This window comes from Anabrus simplex, chromosome 6 (genome assembly GCF_040414725.1).
Source record: "Anabrus simplex isolate iqAnaSimp1 chromosome 6, ASM4041472v1, whole genome shotgun sequence".
Classification (NCBI taxonomy): domain Eukaryota; kingdom Metazoa; phylum Arthropoda; class Insecta; order Orthoptera; family Tettigoniidae; genus Anabrus; species Anabrus simplex.
Window position 1 is genome coordinate 3,840,649 of NC_090270.1, and position 17,722 is coordinate 3,858,370.

The following is a 17,722-nucleotide window of genomic DNA, read 5'->3' on the forward strand; positions in this document are numbered from 1 at the left end:
AAGTAAGCAGGACATAAAATGCAGACTAGCACAAGCAAGGAAGAGCTTTCTTAAGAAAAGAAATTTGCTCACTTCCAAACATTGATATCGGAATCAGAAAGATGTTTTTGAAGACTTTCGTGTGGAGCGTGGCATTGTATGGAAGTGAAACATGGACGATAACTAGCTCAGAAAGAAAAGAATAGAAGCTTTCGAAATGTGGTGTTACAGAAGAATGTTGAAGGTGAGATGGATAGATCGAATCACTAATGAAGAGATACTGAATCGAATTGGTGAGAGGAGATCGATTTGGCTAAATTTGACGAGAAGAAGAGATAGAATGATAGGACACATCTTAAGACACCCAGGACTTGTTCAGTTGGTTTTTGAAGGAAGTGTAGGTGGAAAGAACGGTAGGGGTAGACCAAGGTATGAATATGACAAGCAGATTAGAACAGATGTAGGATGCAATACTTACGTAGAAATGAAAAGGTTAGCACAGGATAGGGTGGCATGGATGCTGCATCAAACCAGTCTATGGACTGATGACTCAAACAAAAACAACTTGTTAAACTTTAAGTATCCAATGAGGAGTCTATGATCACTTTCCAGGGAGACACTAGGAATCACTTTTACATCTAACAGTCTATTTTGTACTTGTTTCTCGATCAAAAAGTAATCTATAAGAGATTCACTTTTTCCAACCCATCCATATCTTGTGACCTTATAGCTTTTTTGTTTTTGATACCATGAGTTCCCTATTATAAGGTTGTTCCTCAGGCAGAGGTCAAGTAGTCTAGTTCCTTCCGGGTTTCGTGGATCCCATCCATGTGCTCCTAGAATACTTTCATATCCATCTCTCACAGTTCCTACTTGAGCATTCATATCCCCTATGATAATTGTTCCATCTCCTCTTATTCTTTCCTCTATGTCTTCTTCAAAATGTTCTTTTTCTTCATCTTCACAACCAGTCTGTGGTGCAGAGCACTGAATGATGTTGATGTTCTGGGAAGAATCCAATTTCAGCATTATGTGAAGAATCCGATCAGAAACATATTTTACTTCTACTACATGATCTTTCATTTGATGATCCATAACAACACCAACTCCATTTTTTGCTTGATCTCCACCTGACCAAAATAGATAGTATCCCTCTCTGGGTTCCTTTGATCCTTTTCCCTTCCACTTGGTTTCACTGAGTCCCGGTATGTTTATGTTCCTTGTTTTCATTAAGTCTACACATTCCTCTATTTTGCCAGTTAGTGTCAGAATGTTTAGCGTGGCAATTTTGATTTCAGTCTCATATCGAGATTTGTGTGTTCTCCTCTTTGGTTGTGATGGAGCATCGAGTATTGAACCGTCATTAATATCATTACCAATGAGGGAACTAGAGTCATTATTCTGGTGATTACAATATTTCCATCTGAGGCCTCATTTAGTTTGTTTTTTTTTTTTTGCTAAGGGCTTTACGTCGCACCGACACAGATAGGTCTTATGGCGACGATGGGATAGGAAAGGCCTAGGAGTTGGAAGGAAGCGGCCGTGGCCTTAATTAAGGTACAGCCCCAGCATTTGCCTGGTGTGAAAATGGGAAACCACGGAAAACCATCTTCAGGGCTGCCGATAGTGGGATTCGAACCTACTATCTCCCGGATGTCATTTAGTTTTGAAAGCAATTCCAAATTATTCAGAAGCTGACTTGCTGGGCCTATCACTTCCGAAGATTTTTCTGTTGGGGTTATCTCCCTTAGCCTTTAATAGTCCCCTATCAACCTGCAAGGCAAAAGGCCCTGAGTCAGATCTCAGGGATCAGATATTGCCTCTTCCGCCAGATCCGCCGTACCAGTGATTTTCACTTCCGCCTTCACTGCCGTTGAGGTCTTCACCCGTATCCCTGGGCATGGGTTCTGTGTTATACCCCACAGGACTGGGTCCCCGACTGAACTCAGCCATCCTATCACTCCGGCCTACTGAAGTGTAGGGTGCCCACCCCCACGACGTGGACGCGCCAGACAGGAATTACTCAAGTGGAGGAATAGGGAAGGTGACCCTATCTCGCTTGAGCCGAGTTAATGGTTGTGTATGGTGCCTCAACCAAAAGCACAAGGACTGTAACCGGCTAGAAATAGCCACAGGAAATTATAATTCTTATACAAGGAAACTCCTTTTATAATGAAAATTCTTCTTGAACTCAGCTTGACAACTTTAATTTCATACCAGCAGATTTCTTGAGGCATGGAATTGAAAACATACGGTTGTATTGGCAGAAAGTCATTGATAATGCAAGAAAATATGTAACTGATTAGTTTGTTTCTCCCTTGTATCTGCCTCTTGGATGGAGATTTATTCATCAACTGGAACAGCACATGGCAGAAGAAGCCTAGTCACTGTCTGAAACGTGGCACTGTAGGGGTGAGGAGAGATGCAGATTTCAAGGAAGGCCAAGCTATGTTGGTGATGACCTAGGCTCACTATGAAAGAGAACTGCATCAGACCAGTCCACGGAAAGTGGACAGTCTGTTCTAGTAGGGTGAGCATTCCTTTTTTTGAGGTCTAGACAAATTCTCATGGCAGTGTCACTACCTTCTTACTAAAATTATTGATGAATATCATATTGGTTCCGTACTGACTTTGAATAATAAAATAATTATTCCTTTAAATAAAATTATATAAATATTCCACCTTTCAATATTTTTTAAAAACTTCCATTCGAGACTTGTATTGTAGTTGAAAGCAAGTACAAATTTACTCATCTGCTAAGCCTAACGCATCTGAGGATTTTCTTTCGAGGTTTAATCCCTTAGCCTTTGAAGATCCCTCTTCTCCACAAGGCAGTGGTTTCCTCTTCTAATTTTCCCCAGAGAGGATGGGTTGCCTCATCCACCATCTTCGCCATTCTGAAGGTCTCTTTCTCTTCTTACAATATATTGGAATCATTCTGTATTGACAGTTTTCACTTTACAAAGCAAAAAATGAAATGTATCTTCCTAATTCAATACAAAACATATTCCATCATTAGGTGGAGCAATAAAATTCAAACATGTTTTGGCTCGTTTGAGCCATCTTCAGGGAAATAAGATGGGGGGGGTTACATTAATCTACATAATATAAGCTAAAGATGTGCTAAGAACATAATGAAAGAATATATTATGTAGATTACTTTAACCCCCCCCCCCTATTTTACTGAAGATAGATAGATACTGAAGATAGTTTGAATTTTATTGCTCCATCTAATGATGGAATATGTTTTGTATTGAATTAGGAGGATACATTTAATTTTTTGCTTTGTAAAGTGGTCTTCTCTGCCTAAGATACTGTTAAGGTCTTCACCTGTAACCCTGGGCATGGGTTCCACATTATACCCCGTGAGACTGAGTCCCTGCTTAAACTTAGCTCTCCTTCACTCCAGCCTACTGATGTGGATGATACCCATCCCCGCAACGTGGGTGCGCCAGACAAGAATTACTCAGTGAAGGATAGGGAAGATGACCCTATCTCCCTTGAGTTAAAAAAAAAAAAAAAAATCAGAGGAGAGCTAAATGTAGAACCGTTAGTACAGAACATACAGAAAGCAAGACTGAGATGGTTCGGACATGTAAAAAGAATGGGAAAGGAACGGGTAGCAAGAAGGGAATTGGAAAGAGAAGTTAAGGGAGAGAGACCAGTTGGAAGACTGAGAAGAAGGTGGATGGATCAGATTTGGAGGGACATTAGAGAAGCTGGATTGGATGTGGCGGAAGTAATGGAGCAGGAAAAGTGGAAGGAATGAAAGGAGTGGAGCACCCGGGTGACTGGAGTGGGACATTGATGATGATAATGATGATGAATATTTTTTTAACATCGTTATGCCTGCCTAGTGAGCGCAGTTGAACTCATTTAGCCGATGTTTTTGCTTTCTTCTTCTCCAAAAATCTCTTCAGTTTTCTTGGGTTTTCCCAGCGTTCTTCTATCCCGGTGTTAGTGATTCTGGTGTTGCTTTCGTCTGCAAATTGGTGATTATTGATTAGTGTTTGGAATTTATATCGATCCTGTGTAATTTTTGTAAGTGATGTTGATTTCCTGGAAGTCTGTTTCTACTTCACTAAACCATATGTTCTTGGTTTTCAGTGAAATGACAAGGTTGAAAATTCTTTTATAGTCTTTCTATTCTTGCTCATTCTGAGAATATGCCCATAGAATTTCAAGCGCCTTTTTCGAAAGGTGTCCAAGATTTTTTGAGCATGACAATATCTGAAATTTCATTTTCCTCCAGATTCCATCTCTACAAACTTCGCCAAAGATTTTCCGTTCTGGATTATTAAAGCAATTGGGTGATCTTGTCCGATACGTCCCTTTAGTTTTCTCATGATAATGCCCCTGTCCAGTAGATCAAAAACCTTACATTAATCTACAAACACTGTGAATTAATTCCCACATTTTTTCTCCTTTTGCTTCCATGATTTCATCTGTTAGATTTTTTACCCCAGTAATGTACATCTCCTCTTGTGAAAACCAAAGTTTCTTTGTTAGGATGGACGTGAATATCAAAGGGCTGTATTTTCAAAGGCTATACCAGCATCCCATTTGCCTTTGTAAAGAACTTTCAACATTGATCATTTCCAGGTCTCTGGTCTTCTTTGTAGTTTGATGCAAGTGTTGAAGATTGTGGTTTAAGTCCTCTGTTGCTTTCAAGTGCTCATAAAGACTTGATCCGGGCCTGCTGCTGTGACATCTTCTACCGTACTTCTGAGGTGGTGATTTTTACTTCTATCGTGTGTGTTGCGAGGTTTGTCTCCTCTGGTCTGGTATCTTTGTATTACAGAACTTCGATAAAGTGTTTTGTGCAGGTTTTCATTTCAATTTCCTCTTGCAAAGTCAGATGTCTTAATCAACATGCGTAAGATGAACAGTCAAGTGCAATAAGTTTTAGTGCATGACTTTTATTTTACATTTTATAGTTTGCTACGTCACCAAGAGTCCAATATTAATTTATGACTCACATTATGGAAGGGCAAAAGCAAGGATACTCAGAAGAATGAGAAGAGCTGGTGGAATGTATGGACAGTGAAGATGCGGACAGCCATGACGTGGAATAGAAAATACTACAATTCTTTGGCCACAATAATTAATGGTAAAAGGTTATGAAGACGATCCACAAAGAAGAATATTTTTGTTAAAAATTCTTGCTCGAAAAGCACAAGACCATGCTTGGGTCACGATACTCAGACAGGAGTAAAATGAAGAGAGAGTATAACATTGTCTACTGAGTTCTTTCAGTAACATACGAATTTCTTGTGAAAAAACGACTTTTTAAAGCCAAATTGCTACTTACGTGATGAGACAGATCAGCATCCATGATAACTATGAAGTTCCCAGTGGCGTGCTTCATGCCGTGTATATAGGCAGTCCCAAGGCCTAGCTTCTTTTCTCTTGGTCGCAAAACAATTTTCTCTTCTCCATAGATGTCCTGAAGCTGTCTAGCAGCCTCTAGTGTACCATCTGGGCTTCCATCATCGATAATAATTATCTCAAAATTATAACCACTGAAAGAAACAGAAAGTGTTGTAAGTTGTTTCTGATTACAATTGACGAATTTCAATTTTTGGTTCCGTATCGACTTTTGGGAACAATATATTTTTTCCACCTTCCAACACTTTACAATTTTTAACACATACAATGAATCACAGGTTGTAGGACAAGTTTGACTTTCTTCAGCTACAAATGTATGATGTACATAAAATAATACACACAATAAAACATTAATGTGAAGAGAATCAATAAAATGTTGTCTTGAAACATATATAAATGTTCTGAAAAATCATTTAGTAACATTAATGCACTTATATTTTCTTTAAAAGAGAAAGAATTATATGATTAAATTGATACATAAAAAAACTTGTGAGATGTTGACATGATTTCAATGACTTGTAACAGTGTGGCTCTCTTAACTTTAATGTTTAAATGTGTTTTATTGTGTGTTATTTTAAGCAAACTTCATACATTTGTACCGGGTGTCCACAATTAAAGTTATGGTATTCAGCACGGTACAGCATGGGCTGTAATGCTTATAGCAGTCTCAAATTTCGTACATATGCTTGCGCTAGCAAATTATGCCACAAAAATGATTAGTTCCAAGTTTTGCCACCAGACAAAAATATGACGAAGTTGTCAGAACGTGCAATATTCCGTAACTCTAACGACAAACTGTTCTTCCGGTAGAATTGCGTTGTGTCGGTTGCTTGGTGATGCATGTTGATCCCTTTTGTGAAGTGAATCTTCATGGTAACATAAGAAAGTTGAACTTTTCCGTGTGAAACGTAATGCCTATTCACTACTAGTGAAGTTGTTTCATCAGAATGGCAGCAACAGCAGAGGCAATGGGCTGAGGAATTAGGTGTCGAACCTGGGAGACGATGTTGCTGTAGCAGTCCGTGCAGCACATTCTCCCAATTCTGTAACCAGTGTTCAAGCTGTCGCTACCCCTGTCAACAGTTCACAAGATTTTGCAGCACATTTTATATTTTACAAACTTCACACTGTTCACAAACTGAAACCCCAAGATGTTGTATAATGCCGTGACTTTGCCCTTCGGTTTCTGGCGTGCGTGGAAGTGGACAACATGCGGCCAGGGAATATTCTGTGGACTGACGAGGCGCATTTTACTCTGGAGGTGCAGTGAATGCATAGAACTGTCGCATATGGAGTTTGACTCCTCCAAACGTTATGCAGGAACAACCACTGCATTCAGCTTACGTGACTGTTTGGTGGGATTTTACAAGCTCCTTCATTCTCGGTCCCGTTTTCTTTGAGGAGATGACCCCTTGTGGCCTTGTTAGGTATACAGTGGCATCAGCACGTTATAGGGACCACCTTGTGAAACGTGCGATCCAGCTTTGCGGGAATGCAACCGTGACTACACCGTTATTTTCATGCAACCACATATCGCTCACCAGGTGAAAGAATTGCTTCGAGAAACCTTTAGTAACGACCGCATTATCTCTATGCATTTTCCAGATTTGTGGCCTTCAAGGTCCCCAACCTAAATTCATGCGACTTCTGGTTATGGGGATATTTGAAAAGATCGTGTCTGTCAGGGATATGTTCGGTCTCAGCCTGATCTAAAGGCTAGCATATGATGACATGTCACTCTGATTTCACCTGATATGCTGTTGGCAACAGTCGACCATGCCGTGTTATGGATGCAGCATGTTGCTGAGTTCGGAGGCCATAAATGCTAATAAACTTAGCCCACACCTGAAGACATAGTGCACTGTAAACACAATGCAATGCAATACCTAAATGAAGCAAAATTAGGCGTTTCATGATGATTTCACAGGAAATTAACTGATGGCACACTAGACAGTAAAAATTATTAAACAAGACTTTCACACTAGTCAGTAAAAGCTTTTCATCCCTGCCTTAAACAATTCAGACGGGCATCAGCGACATCGCCATTGGTAATTATTATTATACAAGTCCATCAGAATGAGATAAAATTATATGAACCAGCAAATGGAGGCGTGCAGTTTAGATCTACAAAATAACATACAGAACCAAAACAAGCGACAGGAACTGACAATTTTGACAATCGTTCTATGCAGGGAACGTCAAAACAAGCAGGACTTTGCTTCTGTCCGAATGACATTTCTTCTATCAATGCATGAAATATGAACGAAATTCACAATGTTTATTACTTAGATGAGACCTAAGTGAAGCAGAATTCCACAAGAACAATGATCAGGCACATGAAAGGGACGACAGAGTTTGAAAGTTCCAGTAGGAAAAGGCACAACACCTTATGATATGCCATGCTGATTCTTCTGCAACTGGACTTGTATCTGAGAGTAAGCTGGTATTCTAGCTGAACTTTTATTTTATATATCGTATGACTGATAGGAGCTGAGGATAAATTTTTTACACAATATTAACACTGGGAACACAGTCAGGCAGTTATTTCATAACCAGACTCTTTATAAGGACTTCGGGGTTAGGAGAATCCAAAATGCAATCATAATTTTTTTAAAGAAATTTAATAATAATAATAATGCCGGGCTGAGGCAGATTTGGTCCTGGCTCAGCCTGGTGTTATTTGAAAGTGCTAAAATACGTCTATGTGTCTGTAAATTTACTAACACGTAAAAGAACTCCCACTGGACTAAATTCTGGCACCTCGGCGTCTCTGAAAACTATAAAAGTTATTGGGATGTACGAAAAAATAACAATAATAATAACAACAAACATAAATCTTCATTACAGACTATTTCAGCTTTTAGCCTGCAATAAGTGCCTGCATAATTCTCTTTCAAACAGCTCTGGACTTGGATCATTAAAAACTGAGTCTCATTGTCTCCCTCTACTTCTCTTACGCTCCATAGTAGTACTTCACGTGACTTCACCACTGAAGCTAGTTTATATGTTCAGCTTCATCCATCAAGTTTATTCCTAATTTAGCCTTTATTCCCTTCATTCTGAGTACCCTCATGCCATTGTTTCCTGTCGTAATTCTCGCTACTTTCATATATTTTATTTCCGACTAATGATAAGATATCCGGAGTTCATTCACTCCCGTACAGCAAAGACGACTTACAGAATACTGTTGATGATCATACACAGGGTGGGCTCTGGATTCAACCACCTTGCTGACCTGAATCTAGGTTGAAACATTAGGCCTACAAGTAGCTGAAGCTGTAAGTCTCCAGTTTCCTTTGAAAAAACTGAAGTAATGATGTCCGAACACCATAATACCACCGCATTTCCCAAAACCAAGTACGAAAAATCACACGTTGCATTCATTTTAAGTAGGCCTAAGCATATGCTGGAGAGATCAGGCCAAACAACGGAACAGCTTTTCACCTCTGTAAACTCACGAGCCCAGGGCCAGATCAAAATACCACCCACTACACCATAATAGTACGTCCAGAAGCCGTGTATGCCCATGCTCACCATGCAAAATAGATATAATCCAAACAAAACAGAGGAAACTGTTGATATATGTCAAGATTCTAAGGGTAAATATCACCTGATGTCAAATGCAGAGTTGTACTCTAAATTTGAAAATCTCGCCCTTTAAACGAGGAAGCACTGTCTCACGTTTTATGGTCAACTTTCTCAGAATATCATGCAAAATTCTTGATCTTTTCATCAGATGCAATAACAGAGACTCTGACTGGTGCCTCTGAGCCAGTAGTTCAAAGAAAAAAGTTCAGGACCTCAGTGGGATAAAGATTCTTCCAGAAAGAGTGGCAAGAAGAACTCTCTTCAGCAAATGTTCTACTACAGAACAGAACTGTTACTCAAATAAAAGTATTTCAACAACACTGAAAAAGTACATGTTTTCCTCAAACAGATATTGCACAGGTCAAATGTGAAGTCAGGTGATAACGTATAAAAAGAGAAAAAGATTTGCATGGAAGTAAGTCTGTAGAAATGTAATTAGATCACAACCTTGCGAATCAAGGAAAAAAATATATATAACGGCCACTTAAACCTCAAACTGTACCTCGTGTCACAACATGGAAAACCTGACATAATTAAAATTGCTTCAGAATTATATACAGTTTGCAGTACAAGTATAATAGGTAAACCAAGTAGTTAATACTTCCATGTTCACCAGCAGGAAGACAAAATGTACGATAAATCACTTGCTTTCGATAATGACATTAAGTGGCTTTTGAGATGAAGCACGTCTTTTCAAGCTAGATTTACCCTATTCTGAAACAGAGATGAACTCCAAAGAGAGCAGAATGGTTGTATTTGGTACTAGTAATGCAACTGAAATATATACAGTAAATTCTGAATATGAGGACAGAAGATAAGTAGCCTGTAGGAACGCTGCCCACAATGATTATTACAATAATGAAGCTGAATTAACCGTAAGTGGGAGGATGTAGAGGAAGATGCTCCAAATAACCTATTGACCCAAGTAATTCAATACATTTGAAATATAACTCTACGGCCAACTAACATCTAAAACAAGAATTGTGTCTGGTGAGCTCAGTTCTTTCGACTTCGAATAATGTTATAATGTTGAAATAATATTGTTATGATCGGCAGAGACAGTCTTTTACATTTCGTGACAGAAACACCCAATTTACTTAGCATCACGGAGAATTAAAACAGTTCGACAATACCTGTTATCCATGTATGTAATAAGTAGCCAAATGATGATAGGAAGATTTTCCCGTTCATTATATGTTGGCAATAATATGGAATATTTATTCTCGGTAACTTGCGCATCCCCACCTGCCATGTTGTCAAAATTCCGACTCGTTCAACAATACAGTACAGTAGGCCCACACGTGAAACAACCACATGAGATGGGAGATGAGCGATGAATGAAATCACGCAGAGCGATAGTGTTTTGTTATTCACTTTCGTATGAAGCGGTATGAAGCAAAACACGCCTCTGTGAACTAGCTGTGTAGCTGTGTTTTAATGCTTTTGTGAAGTTAATTGTAGTTTGCTATGTGTTGTGTGAACCAGAGGACTGTGGATTATGCAGAAAGACGTGATTGTTTCTGTTCCTATATATAGTTGATGGTAGTTGAAATAGTGAAAATATTACAAACATTTAAAAATGGAAGTGCAATATTTAACGCAGGAGCATTTGTCAGGCTTCGAAAATTACAAGGTAACTTAACTTACAATATTAAAAAAAAAATATATTCATCTATCGGTGGGTTAATTTCCCTTAATTTCTATTATTTACTATCGTCCAAGTAGATGTTTTGAGGTTAGGTAAGTGTATTGTTTCTATCAATTTTAAGGGAATTTTGCTATTTATGTGCTTATTTGTGTCAAAATAACAAATCATTGTATTAACGTTACCGTTCATTTAATCTCCTTGCTAATTACGAGCACGCTGTTGTAAGTTTGAGTCATACAACTACTATTGGCCTACTTCCAGCATTTATGAATGTCAAAGGTCAGTGCTAAATCTCCTGATAATCCAGTGTATATACGTAATATTCCACTGATTAACATCGCCATGCTCGATGACTCGCATTTTTCCAATTTTCTGTTATGTCGTAATGTTTCCAATATTTGATTTTAGGTACTGATATAAGTTAAATACAAGAAAATTGTTTTTAATATAGGGCGACTTTGGAAATGTAAGTCGTTCGTCAATTTGATGTTGGAAGAATATTAACCGAAGACCGGAATCCTCCAGCAATAGGATGTCTGTGGGCCGCGGACCGTCTCCTACCGACAGTTTATAGCGCCTTTCCACCAGGGAAATGCCATACATCCTATGATACTGTAGTACCTAAAATACACCAACAACTTTTGGCTGAAATAGAAATGACTGGGTTGGCATTGTATGGAGTAGGTTATGATTTAAGGACCAACTTCCCTAGCAAGCAATAGCCTACATTTGTAGTATAATGATGGGAAAGGAAAACAAAAATCTTATGCTAAATTCAGGTCACCCACATAATCTGAGATTTATATAAATAGTTGAAGATCCCATATTTTCGATTATTAGGTATCATTCTGTCCATCAATAAGAAATTTTCTTCTGCAAAAGTGAAGAGTCAATTATGTTATTTGAAGTAATAAATGTTATTGGTTGTGGGTCACATCTGCGTTGGAAAAATAAAGTTTTTGCCACTGATTGGTCAAGAGAACTTAGGTGGGAGCTGTACATTTTTTACTGCTTGTCCATTGGATGTGAATGTGACCATTACTTCTCATTCTTTCATTTATGGGCGTATAAATTGGGGCTTGAATTTCATCTATTCAAAATTAACAATTTATCTGTAGTTTGAAATATCTTATGAAGAAATGATTGGCAGAACACGGGCAGGATGGATATGGTATGTAAAAATCTAACAGCAGCATGGACAATTTTGCAAACTGTGAATAATTCAAACTTCAGTCAGACACATACGCATTCTTCACTTTATGCTGTTAAGTAACTTAATGTAGGCTATTGACATTTCCTAGAGGACAGAAATATGAATTAACACACACACAAACTAGAGATTAGCAACGGGCCGGTAGTCTGTCCGAAGCACAAGCTCATCCTACGTATGTCAGAACTTCTCGTTTCACTGTGCAAAATGCCGGAAGCGTCATGCATCACTGCTATACCGGTGCTTTCAAAGATGTTTATCTAGAAGTCGGGAGTGGCTCTCCGGACTGGCCAGCGCTTGTCTTGTCATGAGTGGATAAGGAACATAAGAGTGAGCTGTGTGAAAAGAAGTCTTACAGGGTTATCAAATGGCATTAGAGAACAAAGAACAGGTGATAGCAAACCTAAGTGAGAATTTAACTGTTTGAAACATTTCGTAAAATGTAAAGTTCAGTTCAGGTAGAATTTTCCCAAATTGTGGATCCTCTTTACTATTAAATGAGTTGGTTACATTCATTGTCTGCAGTGTTTTGCCATATTAGGTTAGCGTGCATAAGTAGTTCCACTTTTTCTTTCAGAAGGCATACCTGTCCCAAATTCAGGCTTAAGATGGTTCCCCTTACATAAGGTTAGTTTGGTTCGAGGAAGCAATTTAAGGCCTGTGGTCCCCGATATTAAGGACCATATTTTGAAGGCACGTTTACTTTTCTGTACCCTCGATTTAAGACCTTTTGAAATTGTGGAGAGAAAAGGTTTCATTAAACTGGCAAACATGGTGCTGAAATTGGGAGCTATGTACAGAGTTCTAACTGCTGAGGACATACTACCATCAAAAAGTACAGTCTCGCGTCCAAGTAAAGGGTGAATTTTCACCTTGAGTAAAAGAGGCTATTCTTAAGAAACAGTGCTATCTTACAGCAGACACGTGGATTTACAAATACAGATGGTATGATTATCTGACAGTTATGTCCCACCACATAGATATCAGTTGGGCCTTTCATAACAAGTGCTTTTCATGGCTATATTGCCGGAAAACTGAGTTAAATATTAAAGAGGAATTAGAAATCATTATGAAATGACTTAATATTCTTAGAAATGAACATGAACTAGATAATAAAACCTTTGTCTCATACTAAGGGGTGAATATTAAATCACAATTCTCCTATAACAGAAGGCTAGCCTGTTAGGCAGTTGAATAAGTATCATTCTAAAGCACGTATTTGAACCAAAGAATGAAAGATATTAGCTAGATTGTGAGAGTCTCCAAGAGGTGTACAAGCATCCAAACGCACAGTGATTCGTTTGAAAAAGAGTGATTTTGTATCAGTACTAAAATCGACTATCAACATACAGAGAACAGGTGGAATAGCAGTGTTCAAATGATGGAGTTCCTTAATGATCAATACGACGTATTCAGATGTTACTAGGCAGCGGAAAGGAAAGGATCCATAATGGAAGATTGAGACTTAACGGAGAAAATGTTTCCACTTTTTGTTTGTTTCTCCTTTGCTAAACAGAAGCTGTTGAAACATTTGGAGGAAAGAGAAGGCAATTGTCAGGTATATATCTGCTTAAACAGTAAGATTCTGATATATCTATAAAAAAATGGTTAGGACCTATAGCTACTCACTCCGTTATGTGATGATATAGATATTGATTCCCATAGGGAACCTGAATATTTTTCCCGAATGAGTAAATTTATAATATATAGTTGGTCCGTTATTGGACTTTATAAATTTTCCGGCTGACTCCTTCCTGGTTGCCAGTGTTTTGCCCTAGTGTGCTAACTTGGGCTCATCAGGTGGTAAATAGCACACCTACCAAGACTCATCCAGTGCAAGTCGCCTACGCAGTGGCCTCGACGGTACACACTAGCCATGCGTCAGGGCGTAGCGTTGTCATCCGACGGACGAATCATCATCAACAGCGTCAATGCCCCCCACTCCATATAAACACGGCAGAGAGGTTTGGGATTGAATCTAGGCTTTTTGCACGCAATCTAATAATTAGAAATTGTATACCAGAACCTCTCCTACCGTGCCGGCCAACATTCTGATGGTAAAAATATTTTCGACCATCGGGATTAGAACCAAATAATCACGGTGTTGGACGATATAGACCTGATGCTTTAACGATCACAGACAGTGCACAAACACTGGACGTATTACACCACTTATGTAGGAATATTATTATGCTCCACAATTACAGTATTCATGCCACCAACAGTATTTTATATAATATTATAGGGAGACTGTTTATGTATATTCAACTCCTCAATTACATAAGGTTAGTTTGGTTCGAGGAAGCAATTTAAGGCCTGTGGTCCCCGATATTAATGAGAAAAATGCCTGCTGCATAATATCTTAAAGCAGCCAGAATCATTGCTTAGGGTGAAATACCCATTATAAGCTATAAAATTCATTTTTGTTTGGTATTGAAGTGCAATTATCTCATCATCATTTCCCCATATCCAGCTTCTCTTGCATCCGGGAGATAGTGGGTTCAAAACCCCACTGTCGGCAGTCCTGAAGATGGTTTTCTGTGGTTTTGCATTTTCACACCAAGCAAAAGCTGGGGCTGTACCTTAATTAATGCTACGGCCGCTTCCTTCCCACTCCTAGGCTTTTCCTGTCCCATTGTCACTATAAGACCTATCTGTGTCGGTGCAACGTAAAGCATATTGCAAAAAAAGAAATCCAGCTTCTGCTGGGTCAGGGTATTTATGGCACTTCTCCATCTTCGTCTCCACAAACTTGCTATGCTGGCATAGCAGAGGGAGAGGTGATACTCCCACATCGAGCGTCCCAGGTGGCGGATAGAGAGGTAGTACCCGGCTTGCCGGCGGACTTGAGGGAAATAAAATACCTCTCACGGACCAAACACACAACCCCCTGTGAGTGCGGGACGCAGACGAAGAATTCACCAACGGTATCCCCTGCCTGTCGTAAGAGGCGACTAAAAGGGGTGACCAAGGGATGATAGAACCATGACATTGCTTGTGATTAGTATCACCACGTGGGGAACACGATGGGTCGCTTTTACTTGCATGTAGTACCACTATGTTAGGTACCAAATAGGTTTGTGATTAGTAGCACTATATGAGCGACACCATGGGATGAGAGAACCCATGGTTCTGGCTTGCCTATGATTAGTACCCACTATATGAGGAACATCATGGGATAATGTGGGTCCCTGTGGGTAGTACCCTTATGTGATGAACACCATAGGTTTGCGTTGCCTGTAAATGGCGCTGCAATGTGCGAAACAGCGTAGATCTGTAATACATGTGCGAATTTCATTACCTGTGAGTAGTACCATAATGTGTGGAATACTGCGAGTCTACGCTACTCTTGATTAGTACTGCAACATAACAAAGACCATGGTTCTACTTTCCTAGCGATACGTACCATTGTGAGGGGCCGCTGACTTGGATTTTGGACCCCTTTTGTCTACAAGTATCGTCAGTTGAGTATTGTGCTATAGAAGCAGTCCCTTGGTTAGTACTACTGTTGTTCCACGCCAGCTTCTGTGCATGTGAGGCACTGTGGGTCGGTTCCACTGATCCATCCATTCGTCCTCACGTTTTGAATTGTGGTCAGTGGATGTTTTTGGGTTTTTAATTTGTCATTTCATTTTGTCTCATTTCGTACCATTAGGGACCGATGACCTAGATGTTAGGCCCCTTTAAACAATCATCATCATCCATATTCCTCTTTCCTTCCATCATTCCTCTTCCATGATCTTGTCCCAATCTAAATTTCGTTTTCTTATGCCGTTCTTCACTGATTCAATCCACCTTGTTCTAAGTTTTCCTCTTCTCTCTTGCCCTCACACTTTGCCTCCAGCATTTGTCTTGGAATTCTATTCTCCTCCATCTTCTTTATATGTCCAAACCACTGATTCATCGGGTGCTCCCTCAGCCTTGAGCTCAGGGAGTTGCCATGTGCTTGTCTGACCTTCAGCTCACCCATCTACAAGCTGGCCCCACCTTGAGTGAAAGACCCTGTAGTTGTGATTAGTACCATCATGCGGGGAACACCATGGATTGCCTTTACTTGCGAGTAGTACCTTTATATTAGGTACACAATAGGTTTGTGATTAGTAGCAGCAGAGAGTAGTTCACTGTGGGTTTCCGGTACCCGTGGTTAGTACCATTGTGAGGAACACCACGGGTCTGGGCATTGCTTGTGATTAGTACCACCATGCCGTATAGAACAACAAGTATGAGGACTCATAGAGTTCAAGCCAGGCAGTGCTAGAGTGGGCTATGTCTACAGTACCGATCAGCTGCTATTAGGAATGAGGCCAGAGGAAACGTATTACTCCGTAACTGATAATTATATACACTGTCTTTTAAAAACAATCAGAGATTACAATTGCAATACCACGGCAGAGTACAATGGAAAAAATCATACACGGAAATAAGAGGTACGACCATCATGTTGCGAAAAGCACAGGTTACTCGAGTGTACATATACAGATAAATAACACAACTCTCAGCATATGAAAACAAACACCCATGAACTATTTAAAGGTAATACTCTACTTACCAATATGTCAGGTCAGAATATATTCAGCTACCGTATGCGACTGCCTGGCCGAGTGTCTGGCAGCCGATACCAAACCAGGCAAACTAAGGGAAAACCAATAGCTGTGAGCAGAGGTGTTTTCCATTAGAAGGTAGGAGAAGATGAGACCTTTGTGTAGAAAATAACACTTAAATTCATCAGCTGCTGCCTTCCAGTGAGGCAGGGGACTGCCAAAGGCTAAGGGAGACCACCCTGAAAGAAAATCCTCTAGTACGTTAGGCCTAGCAAGTCAGTACCGGAGTACAATGCAGTTGCTTTCAAAATGAAAACGAGCCTTGGAAAGAAACATATTCCGAATGTCAACAAGTACTCTTGGAACATTCCGAATGTCAACAAGTAAGTGATAAAAATCATTGTTATCCGTATTGAAGATACTGAATGTAGGATGTTAAAAGGTTTGTTTTTTTCACCTATTCAATACATATAAATTTTATAAATTAGGAATTTATTGTAGATTCCACTTGAGACATGTTTCGCCCTTCATTGAGGGCATTGAGGTGATATTTTGACTGATGATGCCCTCAATGAAGGGCGAAACATGTCTCAAGTGGAATCTACAATAAATTCCTAATTTATAAAATTTATATGTATTGAATAGGTGAAAAAAACAAACCTTTTAACATCCTGTCAACAAGTACTCTTGGAACTAATGAAGACATCAAGTGCAACAATTGCAAAACATGTTATATTGGACGTACAGGCAGAAACTTCATAATCCGCTACAATGAACATTTAAACGCAGTAAAACATAATCATTTTTCATCAGTAGGTCAGCACAGCGAAGAATTCAAACACATCGAGAATGATATGAAAATACTGATTCATCGGGCGCTCCCTCAGCCTTGAGCTCAGGGAGTTGCCATGTGCTTGTCTGACCTTCAGCTCACCCATCTACAAGCTGGCCCCACCTCAACATAACAGAAGATTTCTACATTTCCCTCGACAAATACGCTAATCCTAACCACAGTATAAATGACATTCCAGAAAAAAACGGTATCATTTTTAATAAAGTTATTCCCGCCCAAATAAATGATTACCTCAAAATAGTTAATAAACAGAACACAGCACGTTCCAAAAAAATGCCGAACGACATGCCCAGCTCCACCCCTCCCCCCACAATAGCCACTCTCCCTACCCCGCCATCCATACCCCTCACTACAGCAAACATAAGCCCCAGGCAAATGCGTAGCAGTACGCAGCAAGCTCTCAAACAGAATGCCACCCTACCACAACAACAGCAGTAAGTACAAATTCATTTCGCACACATCCTTAGGACAAGGAAGGAGTTACCACCAAAATCGAAATTCAATCAAATCCACAA

General features: G+C 39.6%; 2 protein-coding genes across 3 annotated transcripts in view; one reads left to right on the forward strand and one right to left on the reverse strand.

The window, feature by feature from the left end:
- Positions 1–10,285, reverse strand: part of Dpm1 (Dolichyl-phosphate mannosyltransferase subunit 1) — a 53,826-nt gene extending 43,541 nt beyond the window's left edge. Inside the window, exons 1-2 of the mRNA XM_067149672.2 lie at positions 10,089–10,285; positions 5,291–5,501 (exon numbers count right to left, since the gene is read on the reverse strand). Of these exons, the coding sequence (XP_067005773.1) occupies positions 5,291–5,501; positions 10,089–10,207 (330 nt within the window). The 5' untranslated portion in view covers positions 10,208–10,285. The remainder of the gene's footprint in view (positions 1–5,290; positions 5,502–10,088) is intronic.
- LOC136876048 (ethanolaminephosphotransferase 1) overlaps positions 10,272–17,722 on the forward strand; it is a 261,187-nt gene continuing 253,736 nt past the window's right edge. The window contains exon 1 of one of the 2 annotated variants that reach the window (XM_068228192.1): positions 10,272–10,588. In XM_068228192.1, the coding sequence (XP_068084293.1) occupies positions 10,535–10,588 (54 nt within the window). In that variant the 5' untranslated portion in view covers positions 10,272–10,534. The remainder of the gene's footprint in view (positions 10,589–17,722) is intronic. The other variant, XM_067149670.2, reaches the window with a different exon arrangement.